General features: G+C 36.9%; 1 protein-coding gene across 3 annotated transcripts; it reads right to left on the bottom strand.

Annotated features, from left to right (window-relative positions):
* Nucleotides 1–456: 456 nt before the first annotated feature.
* On the bottom strand, nucleotides 457–13,473 carry MSANTD4 (Myb/SANT DNA binding domain containing 4 with coiled-coils). 3 transcript variants are annotated; one of them, XM_057695578.1, is made up of 5 exons: nucleotides 13,415–13,448; nucleotides 8,513–8,684; nucleotides 6,911–7,053; nucleotides 3,017–3,631; nucleotides 457–2,677 (listed from the first exon to the last, which is right to left on the bottom strand). In XM_057695578.1, the coding sequence occupies exons 4-5, from the start codon at nucleotides 3,476–3,478 to the stop codon at nucleotides 2,102–2,104; spliced, it is 1,038 nt and encodes a 345-aa protein (XP_057551561.1). In that variant the 5' UTR covers nucleotides 3,479–3,631; nucleotides 6,911–7,053; nucleotides 8,513–8,684; nucleotides 13,415–13,448; the 3' UTR covers nucleotides 457–2,101. The 3 variants fall into 3 exon arrangements, with proteins under 3 accessions (XP_057551561.1, XP_057551562.1, XP_057551563.1); XM_057695579.1 differs by lacking the exon at nucleotides 8,513–8,684 and having other exon boundaries at nucleotides 13,415–13,473; XM_057695580.1 differs by lacking the exons at nucleotides 6,911–7,053; nucleotides 8,513–8,684 and having other exon boundaries at nucleotides 13,415–13,442.
* Nucleotides 13,474–19,918: the final 6,445 nt, after the last annotated feature.

Here is a 19,918-nt window from a genome sequence, read left to right as displayed (position 1 = left end):
TTACATACCATTTTATTAATAAAACAAGAACTATGAAGCATAGGCAGAGCAGATATCATTATGCTCATTTTACAAACGAGGAAATATGAGTATCAAGTGACCAAGCTACAATACTTATAACTACACCTACAAACTTTCGATATTCCTTCTCCTTAGAGCTCTTATGCTAAGATCTTGTATTGGCATATCATTTTTCAGGTATTAATTAAATTGATGAGGCACTCTTTCCTTTCTTACAAAAGTTGGGCTACTAGGACTTAGCTCAAGGATTGTTTTGAGAAACAAATAAAATAATGTGTGAAAAGCACATAACACAATGCCTAACACAAATGTTAGGCCCCTTTCCCCTGACTCACCATGATAAAGCTCTTTTCCAGGCTTGACAACCTCAACCCTCATAGCACTGAGCATCACTTGAAATGATAAATGATCACATAGTTAGTATAGGCAAATTTTATTTCTATGGTAGAAGCATTTATTTCAGTTATAGAAAAATAACACTATTTCAAAGTCAAGGTAGCTAAGAAGTATATTTTTTCCTTACACACCCAAACTCAAATGTCACATATGGTTTCAAGACATTCTTAAATTAACAAGGACCAAATGCAGAATCAAGGTAGTATCTATCAATAGAAGAGATGTACGAAGGTTACATATCACCCCTGGAAATGGGAAAATACAAAGTGATCTCGTGCAGTGATTCTCAACTTTAGTGTGCATCAGAATCACCTGGATTGTGGAAAAAGTACCTTCAGGGGACTGAAGGTAAATCACCATATTAAGCAAGCCCTCGGTCTCAGAATAAATACCAAATGGACTAACAATACAAACTTTGTTGCACAGGGTGGGGGAAAGACAAAATACATCATGATATATGAAATTAGCCATTTACTCACTGTGTGACTTCTCTAAGCCTCAGATTCAGGAATAATAATAGATACTACTCTCAACTTGTTCTACGGATTAGGTCAGATAGTGTGCAATAAGTGCTTCCCTAATTCATAACACACAGCTACTATCATTATTTCATCGCCATCATTACTATCGGATACAGAGGACATTCTCCCCCCACCCCCAATCCCAGTTCCAAATAGCTATTATCTATTTTAAAAATCAAATTACCACTTACTGAGTTCAAGGTCATTGACTACTGGTACCATTTTGAAATTGGTAACATTTTTACTAGCTTCAACCACTTACATTAAGATTTCAAGTACATGGTTGAAATGACAATTTTTGTCTAAGACAATGGAGTCAAAGAAGAAAGGATAACTAACTAAAGTTTAAAAGTGTGTGTTGTTTCTAAAGTATCAATAGCTAGATGAATGAACTGCTTTTCAAAGTGACCCACTTTAGACAATCTCTGATGTTCCCGACATTGTTTTCTAACTCAAATTATTTATAAATGGAAATGGGAATAAAATACCTATAATCTTCATCACTTCCTATATTCAATATGCTGCACAGTAATGTTTCATAGTTACAGTTTGGGGCCATTTAAGTAACTCCCACATAAATATCTGAGGTTTTAATATTCTTAAACTGAAACAAAGCTGAAGAGGTGCTCAGTCAGGCTAGGATAGGGTTTCTCAATCTCAGCAGTGTTGACATTTTGGGCTGGATCACTCTTTTTTGTGCGGGCTGTCCTGTGCATTGAAGGACATAGGCATCCCTGGCCTCTACTTACTACATGCCAGTAGCAACATGCCCCACTGCCCAGTTTTGACAACCAAAAATGTCTCTAGACATTTCCAAATGTCTTTTGGGGGCCAAAGTCACCCCCAGTTGAGAACTGCTGAGAACTACTTTTACAGACAGAATTATAAACTCTCAGCATACAAATTATACAAGACTCTATGTAATTTTTTACTAATTTAAAGAGTATAGCACAATAGTTTTTGCTATACTGTTTATACTAGGGCACATATTTTTTATATAATACACTACTTAAGCATATAATTATCCACAAATAACTATCTTTTTCCTATTGAGAATACTAATATTAAACAGGAAAAAAACCAATACAGCTAATCCTGCAACCATTTTTATATTACCTAAACCTATGGTTTACATACATTTGATAAATGGAGACCTAGATAAATCACTGCAAGTGTCCTTCCTTCTGCATTCGTAGTCTCTCTTTTTCGACTTGTAAGCGTTCCTTTTCAATCTGCAGCTTCTCCGATTCAAATTTCAAGAACTGCAGCCTATCTTTTTCCAGTTGCAAGCGTTCTCTCTCAAGTTTTAACTTCTCTGTTTCTATATCCTGTGGTTGATGTATGGACTTTTCTCCTTGACCAAGGTCATTTTCCAAAGATGGTTTCTCTGAGTTGACTATCTGTAACCTCAACTTCTCTCTTTCAATCTGCAGCCGCTCCTTCTCCAGCTGAAGCCGCTCATGCTCCATGTCTAAATGTCGCAGCCTCTCTTTCTCAATCTGTAGGCGTTCCTTCTCTACCTGCAGTCTTTCAGCCTCAATATCGAGCCGTCGTTTTTCCAATTCTAGTTTCTGTTTCTCTATGTTTACAAGCAAATGGGGCTCATCATATGCAGACCTAGATGGTGTTGAATTCAGAGTAAAAAACTCATCAATGTGGGGGAAATCAGGAAGTTCATTTTCCCTCCTGGAATCTGGTATGACTGATGACAACATATCTTCTTCCTCTTCAATCTCAAACTAAAAGAGAAAAGTAGTTCTCAGTATTTATTTATACTTCATGGTTGTTCATTTGTCTAAGAATTTCTTAAAAGCTTTTTGTATTGTTTGAGCACACAAAACCATTTACTTTGAATTCTGAAAAATATTTACAATTACCTGACATCATTAATATATATGATTAAGAGAAGTATATGTAGGTGAGAAGCAAGTGATTAATGATATTAAGATGGAAAAAAAATGGAATGACTGTTATGTACTATTTAAGTTAGCTTGAAAATCTGGGAATTTCTTAACTTTCCTGGTCTATAATAAACTCTCATATCAGAAATGAAGAAATAAAAAGAGGCTAATACTTACTTCAGGACTCTGAGGATCTCTTTCTTCCTCTTCCACTTTGACCTCAGTTAAGGACCCACCTGCATCCCTGAAATCTGCCACATTTTGCCAATCAAAATTTGTATCATTTCGGAATCCAATCTTTTCATCTATCTCTTCAGTGAGAGAGTCATCTAAATCGGATGTGGGAAGGGGAAACCCCGAACCAACTAGCTTAATGTTCGCCTTCATCCTCTTTCTCTTCATAAGTGCTCGCCAGTCAAGGTACCTTCTTTTCACTTCTGTCCCTGTTCTCTGTTCTCCTTCTCCTACAGCATTCACACACTGTGCAATCTCCTCCCAAGCCATTCGCTTCATCACATTAATTGTTGTATTGAGTTGCTTGGAAAAAATGACTTCTTTCCTTTTTGTAATTTCTTTTAAAAGGGTCTGAGTTTCTTGTACACTGAAATTGCTTTTCCTTTTCCTTTTCAATTGCTTCATTTTCTAACTTAAATGCAGTTTTTACAGTAAAAGAAGATGTGAAAAGAATTTGAGGAATGCTACACAGTACAAAAATCAAGGACAATTCCTTGTTGGTACTTTGTTTAAATCAGTCTTCCATTCATCTAGTAGCACAGGCAGGCTGGATGATTCCTAAAGAGAAAAAAGTAAAAATCAATCAACCTGCAACTTCTGCAATGTACTTGAACCCAATAAGCTATATAATTAAAAACAAACAAACAAAAACCTCTAAATACGGCTCAAAACTGATTACTTTTCTGTCTCTGCCAGCACTGCCACAGTCCATGCTACCATTTTCTCTCACCTAGGCTCCTGTAATGATTCCTAATTAATTGCCACTATTCACTCTTGACGTGTTCCCTACTTCTATTCTACTCTCCCCATTGATCCTCTCCACTCTACCTACAAAGGCCTTCTTTCAGTCACCCATTCTTGTCAATCTCTTTCCCTGCTCAGGGCCTTTGCATACACTGTTCCCTCTGCCTAGGAAATGGATTGTTCCCTGCCTGGCCTACTTAATTCCTCATCTTTCACCTTGCAGATTAGATATCTGCTTCTCAGTGAAGCCTCTCCTAACAAGTCAAATTACTCCTTTTCCTCATCTACATGTTACACTTGTGCTAACATACAACTAAGAGTGTCTCTTTCCCATTTCACTAAAATTTCATGAAGACAGCAACATTTCTGCTCACTATCATGTCTGCAGAGTCTAGCAGAGATGCTGGCACATGGCAGGCATACCATAAACACTTTTTAAATAAATGAATAAGTCAACCTGCCAAAGTGACCAATAGTTTAGGAAGTCAAAAATCAAACAAAACTTAGACTCTCAAAGAGGGTGTACTTGAAACTTGTTAGAAAGATAAACTTTTCAGGCCCCACCCCGGACTATCTGAATAAGGAACTCTGGAGGCAAGATCTAGCAATATGTGTTCCAATAAGCCTTCCAGATGATTCTAATACATGCTAAAGCTTGAAAACCATGGTGCTGACCCACACCAGTAAAACAAATGCTTCACACACCTGATTCTCTCACACACTTTGATTTCAAGTCTTATACAAGTGCATCTGTTTGGTAGAACCTAAAGCACATCCAAATCCTCAATATAATAGCTGGGAAATGTAGTTTTTCTGCTATCTAGCCTTTGCATTATGGCAAGGCACACTAGCAAACTGGAAAAATGTTGAATGGGTCTTTTCCTTGGAAAAGAGATTTTAAAAGTATGTAATGGGGATAAAGGGCTCAGAAAGAGTAGGGAATATATACACAAACCATGTTTTCTGACTTCAAATTCATACACTGATCACTGCTGCAGAGCTGATTTTTTCCCTCCCTTACAAAATGAGAGGGCGGGATGAGGTTGTTAAGGTCCCTTCCAGCTCTATCACTGTAGGATCATAAAGATTTCCTACCAATACAAAGAAAAAATACCAAATATCCATTAAGTTCCATGTCCTGTCATTTAATCCCCACCACAGCACTGAATGAGATACCAGCATTTGTATTTATAAGACAAGATTCGGGCAAGTTGAATAATTTGCACACTACATGGCTAGTTAAATGACCAAACTTGGATATAAATCCAGGGTCCCTTAGGCCACATCTCCTTCTACTTTATTAGCAGCTTGTGACAGCTAAATCTTAGAAATGTGTTGCTAAGGTAAGTTTTAAGATGCCTTTTACTTGAAAAATTTCAAAAAGAACAGATCCTTATCTCTGTGGAAGGTTTGGATAAAGTTCTGTATATAGGCAGAAAAACTCCCCAAAGTTTAAACCAGTTATGTTTCACTCTACCATGGTTTCTTCTCTTAAAAACTTTAATATCTGCCAGTTTAAAATTTTTATTAGAGTGGAAAATATTTTTCTGGTAATTGACAATATAAATAGTATTTTCCACTAAAGTAAAAATATAGCAATTGAGTAAGGCTAACTAAAGTTAGCCAGAAAATGCACATATCTTTTCTATCACTGTTTGAGCCTCTTCTCTCTAGGACTTAAAAGTGGATGCAAATCCCTTATTTCTAAACTCTAATAAAAAGGCATTTTTTAATTAAGATTTCGCTACACTTTTATGCATTTTTTTCCTTTCCAAGTTTCCAGTAATCTTTTTCAACTGATTTTGTGTATCTAAGAATATCACCAAAAACATGCTCACTACTACATCTTTTTGTTTCTAACCACTGATATAGCATAACCATCTCCGGAACTTTCTTCTGAAACGGAGACCAGAGAGAACTAAAAATTCAAAAGAGCAGAAAATAAACTCTCAAGAAATCACTGTCAATTTCACACACCTACAAAAAGGGCAAACCACACACACACACACAAAGATTGCAGAAAACTATTTCTAAAGTAGACTTCCAAAATTTCTCGAGACATTTAATAAAATTGAAATCCACTAAATTAGAATGTATAACCAGTGGCAGCACTTTTGATCTTGCCCTAGGCAAATACTTGCCTTTATAGTCAAATATAAGCCTCTTGTCACTACAATATAAGCAAACATATTCATACAGTAAAATATCATCAAAAGAGGTAGTGTAGCGTAATGGTCATGAGCACACATTCTGAAGACCGCCTGGGTTAGAACCCTGGCTCTGCCACTTCCTAGCTGCGTGGCCTTATTTAACTTCCCTATGTGCAATTTCATTTGTAAAATAACATTATTACTTCATAGAAATACTATAAGGATTAAAGGATTTAGTAAAATATGGAGAATAGCTCCTCGTACGCAGTTAGCAAATTAAGTTCACTATTATTGCATGAAAGGCAAATCTTTAAATAAGTTTGACAACGGAAACAGAAAGGCCACAATAATATTGGTATTATTCTAGTCTGTAGGTCAAGTGGTAGGTCTGTGGGTCTTTATTATCATGCTTTATAACATTAGGGGTATATTGGAGCCTGCTGATGTGAGCTGACAAAGGTCATCGTGCACCTCTTCCTACTCCACATTCAGTAATGTCATACTGGGGACTAAAAACTGGCCAAGATGGCAGTATTTACAACATAGAAATGGACAAATGTTACAAACTAGAACATTTTTCTTTTGAGTGGTCAGGGAACAGATTTACTAGCACACAAAGCTACATGATTTTTGCATATTATAAATATTACCCAATAAAAATTAAGAAAATGGAATGTTTTAACATCTGAACCCACAAAGGTTTAGTCGACATTCTAAAAGACTTGTAATTTTAGAGGATCACATTTAATTAGCACTGTCCTAACATTCCTTTTGTAATTTAAGTTATTGGTTGGGCTGGGCAAGTATTCTGCTTCTCTCTAGAGGTAACTGAAGAAGAATACTCATGAAATACTATATTTATTTATAAGCAACACAAAAAGGGAAATGAAACAAATTGATTTACACATCATTTAACCAGCCCAAATATACTTCTCTTTAGTACCTATGTTCCAGCTGTGGCATATTTCAAGGAATTACTGCAGTCAAATTTGGCTTTCTCCTACCACTTGCTCCACCTCTATGAAGATCTGGAAGATGGCAGCCCACCTGCTCCAAAGGCAGTATCTTCAACATATAACACTGTGCCTAACAAACAGAAGGAGGTAAAAATAGAACTTAAAAAAAAAAAGGAGATTGGGGGATGGGAAAGAGAACAGAAAAATGAAACAGAAAATAACTCAAGTAAGGTAAGCTAGCAAAACTGAAACTGCTATGGGCAAAGCATATGCTTAAAAGAAAAAGGCAGCTCAAGTCAATATAGGCAAGAAGCAGTTTATGGGATTAAGTGAAGACTTTAGATAAACTACCTACACTATAACTATGCCAAAGAATGTAGCAGTTAACAAGTTATACAAAATTCTGAAAGGAAATTTCAAATAAATAGGCCACGTTACTACTTAGGCAGTATGAACCAATGATAAGCAGGTTATTAAAGACATATTTTAAAAATGAAATCGGCAGGTTAGAGGTCCTTAAAAACAGAACAGATTGCTAAAGTTACAGCAAATTCCGTACCAAATTAAATATTTACAATGCATTAAGGATGACTTTTTGTTTCCAAAAGATACAGAATGTTTCAGACCATTTAAATAGTTTCTTGAACCATTTAAAAAGCACTGTCATATTTAAAAGGTAGAAGCATGGTAAAAATATAAATGTTTATCAATAAGGGATTGGATGAATAAACTATACCACAGGTACATAATAGAATATAATGCCCAATTAGAGTATGATATGGCTTAGTACAACATTTTACTATGCTAATGCAAGCCAACAAAACCAGAAAAGGATGCTGTACATACGTCTGTGTGTTTGTACATACTCACAGAAGCTCAGTTTTCAACTTAGGAACATTTATAGACAGAACATGCTTATGTTCTACAACAGGTTGGCTCACTCTGTCCACCACAAACCACCAGCTCTAGGGATCATGTATACAGTCGTTTGTCTCAGTCATACAGCTGTTTGTTAGCCTAGAGCACATTTGTTTCATTTTACTTTGAAGTGACTAACATTATATTAAAAATATATTTTTGAGGAATTTTTATTATGGAAAATACATTTTTTGAAGTTCCATAAACCCAATACCCACAAATCTCTGTTGACTTAAAAAAAAGCAAAATATACAGATATGGTTGGAGAAGCTAAATAAAGCAACAGAATGAAGTGAAAATCTCTCCACCACCAGTGTAACTAATAATTTTTTGAGATGCTTTCCAGAAAATCATATATGAATATACAAGCATATATGTATTTATGAACACATATTATATATTACACACATTACATGAATGCATATTAATTCCATTCACTAATTTAAAAAGCAGTGACTGTTGAAAATGTTGAGATATAAAATTATAAAAAAGTGAAAGGAAAATTGAAAACAGAAAAATGAAATGTATGTGAATAATTCTAAAGGACAAATGAAGAGACAAAGAGGGAATCATGAAAGTAAAAACATCACTCTCTACAATGAAAAATAATCAACAAAAAATGAAGACAGATTACGAAATTGAAAAAATTCTAAAGATGTTGTCTCTCAAACCTTATGTATTTGAATCATCTTGAGCTCTTATTAAAATGAGATTCTGATTCAGTAGGTCTGGAGTGGGCCAGCAATTCTACATTTCTGATAGATTCCCAAATGTTGTTGATGCTGCTGGTCCTTGGAGTACACCAACAGAAATATGGGATCCATGCATGTAATTTAAAATTTTCTAGTAGCCGCAGAAAAGCAAAAATGAAACAAAACCAAAAAAGTGTAGAATTAATTTTAGCATATTTTATTTAATCCCATAAATTCAATATATTATCTTTCTAATATATGGTCAATGTAAAAATGATTAATGAGGGAGTGTCCATTCTTATTTTTTCTACTATGTCTTTGAATCCAGTGTGTATTTTAGAGCACATCTCATTTTGTACTAAATACATTTCAAGAACTCAATAGCATATATTAGTACAGATCTACAGCACATCAAAACCACCTAGGGAGCTTTTAAAAAATACTTATAACCAGTCCCCATCTCTGACCAATTAAAACAATCTTAAAATACAGCTAGGCATTGCGAGTTTAAAAAGTGCTCTAGCAAATCTTAAGCATTCTCAGCGCGCGGGCACACACACACACACAGTTAACTATGTGAGGTGATGGATGTGTTAATTATCTCTATCTTGGTAATCATTCCACAATGTATTATGTATATCAATCATGTTATACACTTTAAATACATACAATTATATTTATCAAATTTATTCTTCAATAAAGTTAAACAAAAACCCTTTCCAGGTGATTCTTATTTGCAGCCAGGATTGAGAAGCACCCTGCTACAGAATCAGTGTTGAACATTTACTTGCTCAAATGTGTAGAGAGAGGCAAGATGGAGTAAATGTTGTAGCTGCTAAGAAATTTCCCTTCAGAGATCATTAAGGCCTCATCTGCCACGAGACTTACAACATAGACAAAGCTGGACTCTTTTGGAAAAATAAGCCCAGTAGGATGTTATATCAGATGGAAGAAGAATAACCCTAATTGTAAAAACCAATTCATACTCCTATTTGTTGGAAATACATCAAAGGAATACAAGCTAAGTCAATTCAATTCAGACTTAAGTAGAAATGAACTGCTCTTTTTAGAGAACCAAACTTTCTTATAAGTCTTTAGACAGCTACCCATATCTTTATGAGAAAGAATTAGGATTGAACTAGGAGTATACATTGGAAACATCCATTAAGATTGAGTAATTAAGACACAATGCTTCATTCAACAAATATGTATGGAGTGCTTAAAACCTTTCAAAGGCTCTGTACACACTTAGGGGGTAAATTTACTCTCCCTACTCTTACTCTCTCCCTATTACAAACCCCGAGTCCTACCTATATATCTTCACATTTACCTTTGCCAGTTTTATCTGTCACCTCCAATACCAACCTCAAACATACTTTCCCAACCCACACTTCTCCAATACCATCAGCATGAGCACACACAGTATGTCATTCTGAAATTCCTCTAAATTCTAGATCAGTGCTGCCCAATACAAATATAATGAGAGTCACAGGTATAATTTTAAATCCTCTAGTAGCCACATTAAAAAAAGTAAAGAGAAACAGGTAAAAATTAATTATGATATTTTATTTAACCTAATAACACCAAGATATTATTACTTCAATATGTAAACAATATAAAAAGTAATCAGGATATTTTACTCTTTTTCTCTACTAAGTCTTCAAAATCCAGTGGGTATTTTGGACTAGCCACACTTCAAGTGCTCAGTAGCAATATGGCTACTGTACTGGACGGCCCAGTTCTAGCTTTCATGACCGCTACCTTAGGACTATCATACATGTATTCCTTTGGCACATCCTCTCAATTCCCAGGGTCTCTGCTCTTTTGTCTGGCCAGTGACTATTCATCCTCAGCACCTTCACTGTTCCCATTAATCTAAATCTAATGTCCCTGCCACATGCTTCCACTATCAGGCTGTATTATAATCACTTACTTTACATTAGGAGCAATAAGCGATCAAAGATGAATATATTATTTCTATCAAATAATTTATAATTTAGTAAAACATATATGCATAAAATTTACATGAAAAAATTTTAATGGAGATTAAAAGGAAAGTTTTGAATATAGACTACCTAGGCTTGTACATTAATTCCACCACTCAGGTCTGTGATCTTAAGCAAATTACTTAAGCTTTTTTTTTTAAATTAATTAATTTATCTATTGGCTACATTGGGTCTTCGTTGCTGCATGTGTGCTTTCTTTAGTTGCAGGCAGTGGGGGCTACTCTTCATTGTGGTGTGCGGGCTTCTCACTGCAGGGGCTTCTCACTGCAGTGGCTTCTCTTACTGTGGAGCACGGGCTCTAGGCACGCAGGCTTCAGTAGTTGGGGCACGCAGGCTCAAGAGTTTTGGCTCATGGGCTCTAGAGCACAGACTCATTAGATGTGGCGCATGGGCTTAGCTGCTCTGCAGCATGTGGGATCTTCCTGGAGCAGGGCTCGAACCCATGTCCCCTGCATTGGCAGACAGATTCCCACTGTGACCAGGGAAGTCTGCAAATTACTTAAGTTTTAAACTTATTTTCTAACTTATAAATGGGAAAAATAATAGAATAACATGATATTTTGAGAATTAAATAATACCTAAGATATAATAAGCCCTTAACAAATATCAGCTATTACCCATTTCCTAGTATAGTCTGGACATAGTAAGTGAATATTTAACTCAATGAATAATGAGAATGTAAGAAAAGTGCAATAAGAGAAGTATTAACAGAACACCCTAGGTGGTCAGAAGGAGAAATCTTTGGTGAGATCAAGGAAGGTTGTGAGAAGGAATTAGCATCTGATTTGGGTCTTAAAAAACAAATAGAATAACGAGGAACAGTAATAAACGGCAGAAATATCAGGAAACAAAGCTGGATAACTAGGTTGGGGCCAAATGTCAGCAAATCTTTAATGTTGACTTGTAAGACCCTATTCTTTGCTAAAAAACTTACTGTAAGAGGCAAATATATCTGAAAATTCACATATTTTTTAAATTCAAGCAATATACCTTTTACATGGAAGCAATGTTACTGTAATAATATACAAACTATAACATACAAAATACAAATGCACAATAAAATAATAAACAATGACTGCAGTTGTCAAGAGAATCCTAATTTAGGCAGAAATCCATAATCAGATTTTGCTGCCCTTAGAAACTGAGATCAATTTTGTAATGATAGAAATAACAATCCTTTTAAAACTATGCCTGAGTCAATATACTCTTAAAATTTTGGCAGCAGTTGCTGTTATGTGCATATCCTGTCCCCTCCCTCCAACAATTTGTAACTCCATATCTCTATCCTAAAAAAGTGATATCCCTTTGTCCCTGACTGTTCTAGACTAAACTGATGAACTATTTCATTGACAAAATGCACTTTATCTTTTCATTTTTTAAAAAATTTTGGCAATGAGGCACAGCTTGCGGGATTTTCCTGACCAGAGAATCCTGGGTCACAGCAGAAGCACAGAACCCTAACCACTAGACCACCAGGGAATGCTCAACAAAATGCACTTTAACACACATTTTTTACCTCACTGAAATTGATATCAAAATGTATCTTAGATTTCCAGTCAGTCATGGCTTAACTGTGAAAATCTTTGACATCTTCTGATTAATATAAGACAGTACCCAAATCAAAGCAACCTTGAGTTGAAATTTAGTAGCTATGCTTGCATGAATAGAAGCTATGTTTCCAGGAATTTCTTTTTTCTTTCTTCTCCTTTTCATTTTGGTATTCGTGTAACAGCTTAGGTTATCATCTATCACCCCATAATTTGCTCAAATATTTATCAAGCTCCTACTATGTGCTGGCACTATTCTTTATGCTGGTGCTAAACACCTCACAAAATATGAAAAGATGCCATTTTAGATGTCAAATACTATCCCTTTCATATTGGTTGTCTTCCCTATCTTTACTAAAGGGAATTCAGTAGTTGCAATCTCTAAAAATTCATAGTTCTTCCATGCCCAATCACAGAGAACAACCATTTTCCTGAAATCCCATTTCACAATAATTCTTTACTGGTTGGAAACAGGTATAAGTAGTTCACTCATGTAATCCTTGTGAAGATGGTGTACCACCAATGGCATGTTATGCCTGGGCAATCTTTCAAGGACTAACACATGAGAATGAAGTTCCTACATATTGCATGATAAGACAGAATTAAGAGGTGTGAGGAAAATCAGGCAGTAAATTCTGGGTCCAAAATTTTTTTTAGGTAAACTCATTAGGCTGTTGAAGAAGAAAAACATCAAAAAATCTACAAATTTCCCCCGAGCCCTCCCCAAACTTCTTTCAAGTGTGCTCCCCACCTCCCTTCAACCCCGCTCCCTACCAACGCCACCATATTCTTAGAGGAAATTCACCTCCCTGCCGAATAGGATGCGCTTCTCTATAAGTTGTGATAGGTAAATGATTTAAGTTTACTTAAGTGTCGCCTGTTATTATATTAATAAAGTACCTCTCACTCCCCACCTCTTTATTCCTTTGGGGCAGCCCCTTGGGAGAATCCAGGAAGGCTGAATTCCCGGGAGGCCAGCCAGGAGTAGGGGGCGCGCCCCTGACTCGGCCACAGCGCAACGGTTGCACCTGGTAGGATGTGGGGCAACCTGGAAGAGAGTTCTCGCTCCGCAAATTAAATTAGAGTCCCGAATGGGCGCCCGGAAAACTTTCGCAGCCTTGTTTCAGCGGCTTGGGCCCTCCCTACCCTCCCAGGTCAGGCGGCAGCTGTGACTGCTATTTCTCCTGAGCGTCTTAGTCCGCTACGCCGCAGAGCCAGGTGCAGAGCCGGCAGCGGGGGGGACAGCGATCTGACGCTGCCCCGCTGGCACCCACCGTCCGCGGAGCCTCCACCTCCCTAGCAGCCTCCTCGGCGACGCAACCGCTCACCTGAGACCCTGGCGGCACCTCCCCACGGTCGCCTCTGAGATGTGTGGGAGGGGGTGGGGTGGCAAAAAGATGCTTCATTAATTCCCCGCCCACTGACTTTGCCCGCCCCCTGCCGCTAAACCATTGGCTGGCGTGGCTGCCGCTCGTTTAATGACGTTCGCCTATTGGCCCGGAGGATACTGCCATTCTGGCTGAGGGCCCGCCCTAGATCTTCCCCACAATGGAAATCGAGTCCCAAACCGTTCCGGGTTAGTGCCCTGGAATTCCTCCCCCTTGTGATTCATGGCCTCGCGTTCTAGCTCAGTCTTTGGCGCGCGGCTCTGTCAATCAAGAGAACTCCAGGAAAGGATTGGCCCCTAGCGATCAGCCAGCTGCGCGGTTTTGCCAGATTGGGACACAGGCCGCTCCATCTGGAAACTCTAGTCCTGTCCTTGACTCTTAACCGTTAAAAGGGCAAAGAGGAAGTGAGACCCTTGCGTTGCCCCAGCCGGTTCCTAGCTCAGCATCACCTTCTGCTCAGCCAACTGTGACCCAGTTTGGCCTCAGTCATTCCTCTGAGTCTGCCCCTGCCAAAGGTCACTGGTGATTTCCTTATAGCTAAACCTAGGCATCACTTCTCAGTCCTTATCTTATCTCCTCAAAAAATATTTGACTTGATGACCTTTATTCATGTGATTTCCATAATGCTTCTCCTGGTCTTCCTCACTCTCAGTCCTCTTCTCTATCCCCTTTGCAGTGGCCTGTTTCCCTGCACTCTCAAATTCTGGTGTTACTAATGGGTCTGTCTTTCCACTGCCTTTGTTTAGGCCTCTACTGAAATCCTGAATTACATCAGTAGCATCCTTACCCGTCTGTCAGTTATCCTGCCAATACGACTGCAGTCCATTCTTCATACTGTAGGCAAGACAGGCTGCTTAAAGTTCTTGAGTGGAACCACACTAAAGTTACAAGAGTTTCTTCTGTTTTTCTCTCAAGCTTCATCTTTCATCAACATTCCTCCCCTTCCGTTTTCCTTCTTCCTTACCCCAATTACCTTCCTTCTTTCAGTTCCTAGACTTGACAGTGGCCTTGGGATTTGGTTTGCATTGCACTGTTTCCACCAGTAATGATTTCTCCTGCCTATTCCCTGCTATGCCCAGAATTTGTTTCAGAAGTTACTTTCTGAAGGAAGCCTTCCTTTCTCTCCATTCACCCTATCTCCACTTCCAAGTTGTCCCTCTAATATAGGTTTGCCAGATAAAAGACAGGATACTCAACTAAATTTGAAGATCAGATACATAGCAAATAATTTTTAGTATACATATGTTCCATGCAATATTTGACATCCTGTATTTTTATTTGCTAAATCTAAGAACCCTACTCTAGCATGCTCCCATCATAGTACCTTTCCTCTGACACTCTTATCACATATTCCACATGTGGGCAAGTCTTTCTTGTTCACTGCCGAAATTTCTTTGCTTAGCATGGTGCCTAAAATAGTCACTCAAAAGAGATTTGGTAAATAAATAGTTGAATATTCTGGGTGAATCATGAATACTTGCTCAATATTCCTGGAGGGACTCTCTTCCATAAAATAGAAATACTTATGAAATAATGCTCTTTGAAATGTAACAATTAGTTTAATCTTACATATTTTTACTTATGACTTTGTGAAAGAAGCATGTCCATAACTTTGCCTATGTAGAACAAATTCTGTTCTGTTTTGTTTTTGGAAAAATATGAGAACTTGTATTTTATATTTTGGTGTTTTGTTTGTAGTAGATGTTTTTTGGGTGAGTGTAGTGAGAAGGCAAGATAACTCTCCATCCTTATTAGGACCAGACACTTTCTCTCTGACCCTTTCCAGGTGTGTCTCCTACTTAAATCTATTTATTTACTTCAGTAACAGAGTTAAGGCCTAGTAAGTCAGCAAGTATTAAGAACTTTCTGCTTTTATTTCATGAACTCTCTAAGATTCCTCCAATTAACCTCAGTCTCCCTGCTGATCGCAAGATCTTTTCCAGATACCCTCACTGTTTTTTTCTCACCTGTATCTTGTCTGAGTAGACATGGACCAACAAGGGAGAGATGAAAGGTAATCCAAAATGTGTAATATTAGTACCCATTACCAACCTGATAGTCTGCTTACTGATTTGATTTTTGTAATAGTAATTTCAGACTAGAGATTTGACCTAACATTTATTCTAGAACTGGGTTGTTCAGCTGCAGTAGCCACTAGCCAGTTGAGCCCTTGGAATGTGGCTACCACAACTGAATTTTAATTGTATTTAATTTTAATTTAAAAGCTGATACTCAATTCAGTTACTGCATAATGTCTAAATATGTTTGGGAAACTTGAGTTATGTGGAATCTACTTTTTCAGCTGTAAATTTTTTGAAACCTAAGTACAGACTGAATATTTCTGATAAAAAATTAGCATCCAAATTGAGATGTGCTATAAGTGTAAAATGTATATAGGATTTCAAACATTTAATATAAAAATGTAAAATGTCTCTGATCATTTTTATATTGATTATATTGATAAGCTGAAATTATAATATTTTGCATAATTGGGTTAAAGAAGATATATTATTAAAATTAATTTTACCTGTGAATTTTTTACTTTTTAAATGAGGCTAATAGGAAATTTAAACTTATACATGTGGTTGGCAATATATTTCTATTAGACAATGCTGTTCTAGACTGTGCCTGGCCACAGCTTATTAAAAGTCTCAGAATGAGAATATAATTGTTAACTAAAATCTTTCTACTTCATTGTTTATTATTTAACCAAAGGGAAAGAAAAAAGAGTCATTTTTCCTATCTTTCTTACAAACACAGTTTAGTTAAGAAAAATAATTACCCAGTGAACATGTTATAACCTATATTATATAGCAACTATTGCACTTAACTGTATCAGTGCTGTTTTCAGTCTCCATTTTTGCCTTTGCACATGCTGTTTCTTCTTCCTTTGCACATGTACTGCTTCCTCCTTATCTTGTCCTTATGACACACTCTCATTCCCCTTCAAAACCAACACTTCCCTAACAATGTTAGGACAGATCTTTTCCTTTTTCATTTGAGTTTTACACCTATACATGTTCGATTTAGATATCATTCAGTATTGCTATTACCTTTTACCTTTTTATCTTCAGCACATAGCACATTACCTGGCACTTAGTCCAGCAAAAAATATATTTGTTGAATTGACCTAAAAACTGACAAAAGAAAACTCACTCTGTTTTGTCCTCTGTGATAATATTGCCTGCAATTTTCATCATCCATCAGGTAAATTATAATGGGTTCTAAAATAACACAGAAAGCTTTTCACCAGCAAATTTCATGTTTCTAAAAAATTTGTATTGAATGGAAAGCCTGTATGGTTCCTAAAGAAATTGTTGCGATTAATTTCCTTTAGATTTTGTTTCCTTTGTAACTGGGAAAAATAGGAAGCGTTAGAACACCAGCTATTTTTAAATGGTAATCATTATAGAAAGAAGTAGGGACGGAAGATTTTAGTTTCAAAGACCAGTTTGGTCAAATCTTGAGTCAAATGGGTTCTGGCATTCTAACCAGCATCAGTTGTGGTTAGGTTACCATTTTTATTTGTGGTGGGAGGTTTGGTTTCTACTGGAATAGCCTATGAAATACTATGGGCCAATGGTTATTAGGAGAATTATTTAAAAAAGAAAAAAAAATATATATATATATATATATATTTTTTTTTTGGAGGAAGAGATAGATGGCTTTATTTTTCTTTGCCAGGCAAAGAGAAGACAGCAGGCTAGTGCCTCAAGAACTGTGCCTCTCATCCTTGGGAGTCGGGAAGATTTTATACATGGGGGCTCGCAGTCTGGGATATGTGATAAGGATCAAGTTGGTGAAGGTCTTGCATTCTTTTTCCTTTACATTATTCTTTTTTTTCTTTGTAATATTTCAAAACAGTCATAGCTGGCATGAGGCCACCCGGTGACTGGGGTCTGGCTGTTTGTTGATTGTCCATTTGCCTGGCAGTTTGTTGATTGTTTGTCTATGGTTTGTTGGCTGGGGACCTCCTTTCTGAAATGTAAAACAAACTGTGGGAATGCTTTTGTTACAATGATCATATGGAATGCAGCTTCCAAGTTGTAAATAAGGTTAGGGAGTGAGAGGCAGGATGTAACTCACACAGAGTTAAGTATCAGGAAGTTAGCTTTGTGAAGTAAAAATCTAGTCACTACAGATTAGTGACAGCTAAAGTAAAACAAGGAATGATTAACTCTTTCAGGCAGGTTATCTTTCTCCTCTAGCTTGTTCAACATTCTCTTTGTTTTCCTTGCTCTGAAGAGGGAAAAGAAAAATCACTTCTATTTGCATTGCAACAATACCCTTGGATCAGGGTTCCTGCAGGGGCAGGACCTTTATGTGGGACCCTACGGCCCCCTTTATCTTTGCCTGTTCAGAACCGGCCAAGAGCTAACAATCCTCTTATTTTTAGTTTTTTGAGGACCCTCCCCTACTTCTGGGTATATATTTAAGAGAATTGAAATCAGGATCTCATAAAGGTCTCTGCATTTCTACATTCACTGCAACAATATTATTCACAATAGCCAAGATATGGAAGAAACCCAAATGTCCACCAACAGATGAATGAATAAAAGAGATGTGAGATATATACCATGGACTATTATTCAGTCTTAAAAAAGAAGAAAATCTTGCCATTTGTGACAACATGAATGAAGCTGGAGGACATTATGTTAAGTAAAATAAATGAGACACAGAAGGGCAAACACTACATTATATCATTTACGTGAGAAATCTGAAATAGTCAAAGTCATAGAAGCACAGAGTAGAATGGTGGTTGTGAAGGGCTGAGGGGAGAGGGAAAAGAGAAGGTGTTAGTCAAAGGGAACAAAGTTCCAGTTATGCAAGTCCTAGATGATGAATAAGTCCTAGAGATCTTCTATATGGAATAGAGCCTTGAGTTAATAACACTACATTGTGTTCTTAAAAATTTGCTAAGGGGATAGATCTTACATTGTGTTCTTATCCCAAAATAATAATGATAATAGAAGAAGTATCCAACAACCTGCTTAGCACAGAGTGCAGGTCACAACCCCAACTTCATCTGCAATGAGAGTGAAGTGGTTTCCATAGGAGAAGGAAGCAGGTTGCCTCTCAATATGAAATCACATCTGGGGAAATTTCACAGAGCCAGGAGGCAGGTGAGTGCTGGACAGTGAAAAAAATAACCAGCACAGTCACACCAAATTTAATCTATTCATGTACACACTTTGAATGTCAGAAATTGTAGTCTTGCTTAACACAATTATCTTTCAAATAAGAATGGGTACCACCCACTCACCAAAGACAGAAAACCTCAAGCCCCTATTCTAGGATTTCTGGACATTGTCCAGTTCTCCTCTAAGACAGTCATGGGCACTTTAAAAATATTTTTTAAAAATATCATTCTGTTCTTCATTCCAGTACACCTATACCTGGAGTTGCCCATGAAAGAAACAGATCATTTGCAAATCTATTCTTGTAATTTGGAATGTTGCCCTGGTGACTTTCTATTTGGAGCTTATTTGAAAAAATCACTTTTGATTTATCTTTCCTGTTTAACAGTCAAAGAGGCCTCTTATTGAATAACAACTTTAGCACTTTTGTAGGATGACTGCCTGTTTCTTTAAGTCCCCTGCAGAATGAGTTTTATTTATGCAAAATAGCCTATGTTTTAAATCACCCCATCCCAAATACATCCTTAATATTAGTGAAAATTGATCTAGCCTTTTTTACATCATGTATCAACAGAAAAACATATGCATAAATTTCATTTTAATACTAAAGACTGATCATACTGTTTTCACAGTTTGAGAAATTATTGTGACTTTATAACCTCTTGGTTGTGCTTATGCATGTGCATTCTTGAGTTCCTTTTATAAGAATTTCACAGATTTTTGGAGTTGGGAGCTCCAAACTCCAAAAATCACTGGCTAGTTCTCTTTCCTCAACTCATTTAAAAAATAAGTTTTGAACACTGTTCTGTGCCAAGAGCTGACCTAAGGGCTTCATATGTATTAATCTATTGGACTATTATAATAACCCTAAGTGGGAAGTCTCCTAGTATTCCTCACAATTTTTAGACAAGGAACCTGAGGCAAAATGATGTTAACTATGTTTACAAGGTTGCAGAGTTAGGAAGTGGCAGAGCTGGAATTTAAACCCAGTTAGTCTGTACATTTAAGCCCCATGCTGTACCATCACTCAAGATGGATGTGCATTCTTGAGTTCCTTTTATAAGAATTTCCCATATTTTTGGAGTTGGGAGCTCCAAACTCTGAAAATCACTGGCCAGTTCTCTTTCCGCAACTCATTTAAAAAACAAGTTTCCTTGCACTACTTGCAAGGAGATTGTTTTAAAGATGCCAAACATTTGAAAAGATTTTAGTGAAGTAGGAGGATAACCAAACTGTCCCCACAAAACACTGTCTTTTTCCTAACATTTGTTGGGCTGTGTTGTAAGCTCTTCAAAGGCAGGGATCA

This window comes from Hippopotamus amphibius, chromosome 9 (assembly GCF_030028045.1).
Source record: "Hippopotamus amphibius kiboko isolate mHipAmp2 chromosome 9, mHipAmp2.hap2, whole genome shotgun sequence".
NCBI classification, from domain to species: domain Eukaryota; kingdom Metazoa; phylum Chordata; class Mammalia; order Artiodactyla; family Hippopotamidae; genus Hippopotamus; species Hippopotamus amphibius.
The sequence above is the reverse complement of the archived record's forward strand: the minus strand, read 5'-3'. Positions and strand labels throughout refer to the sequence as shown.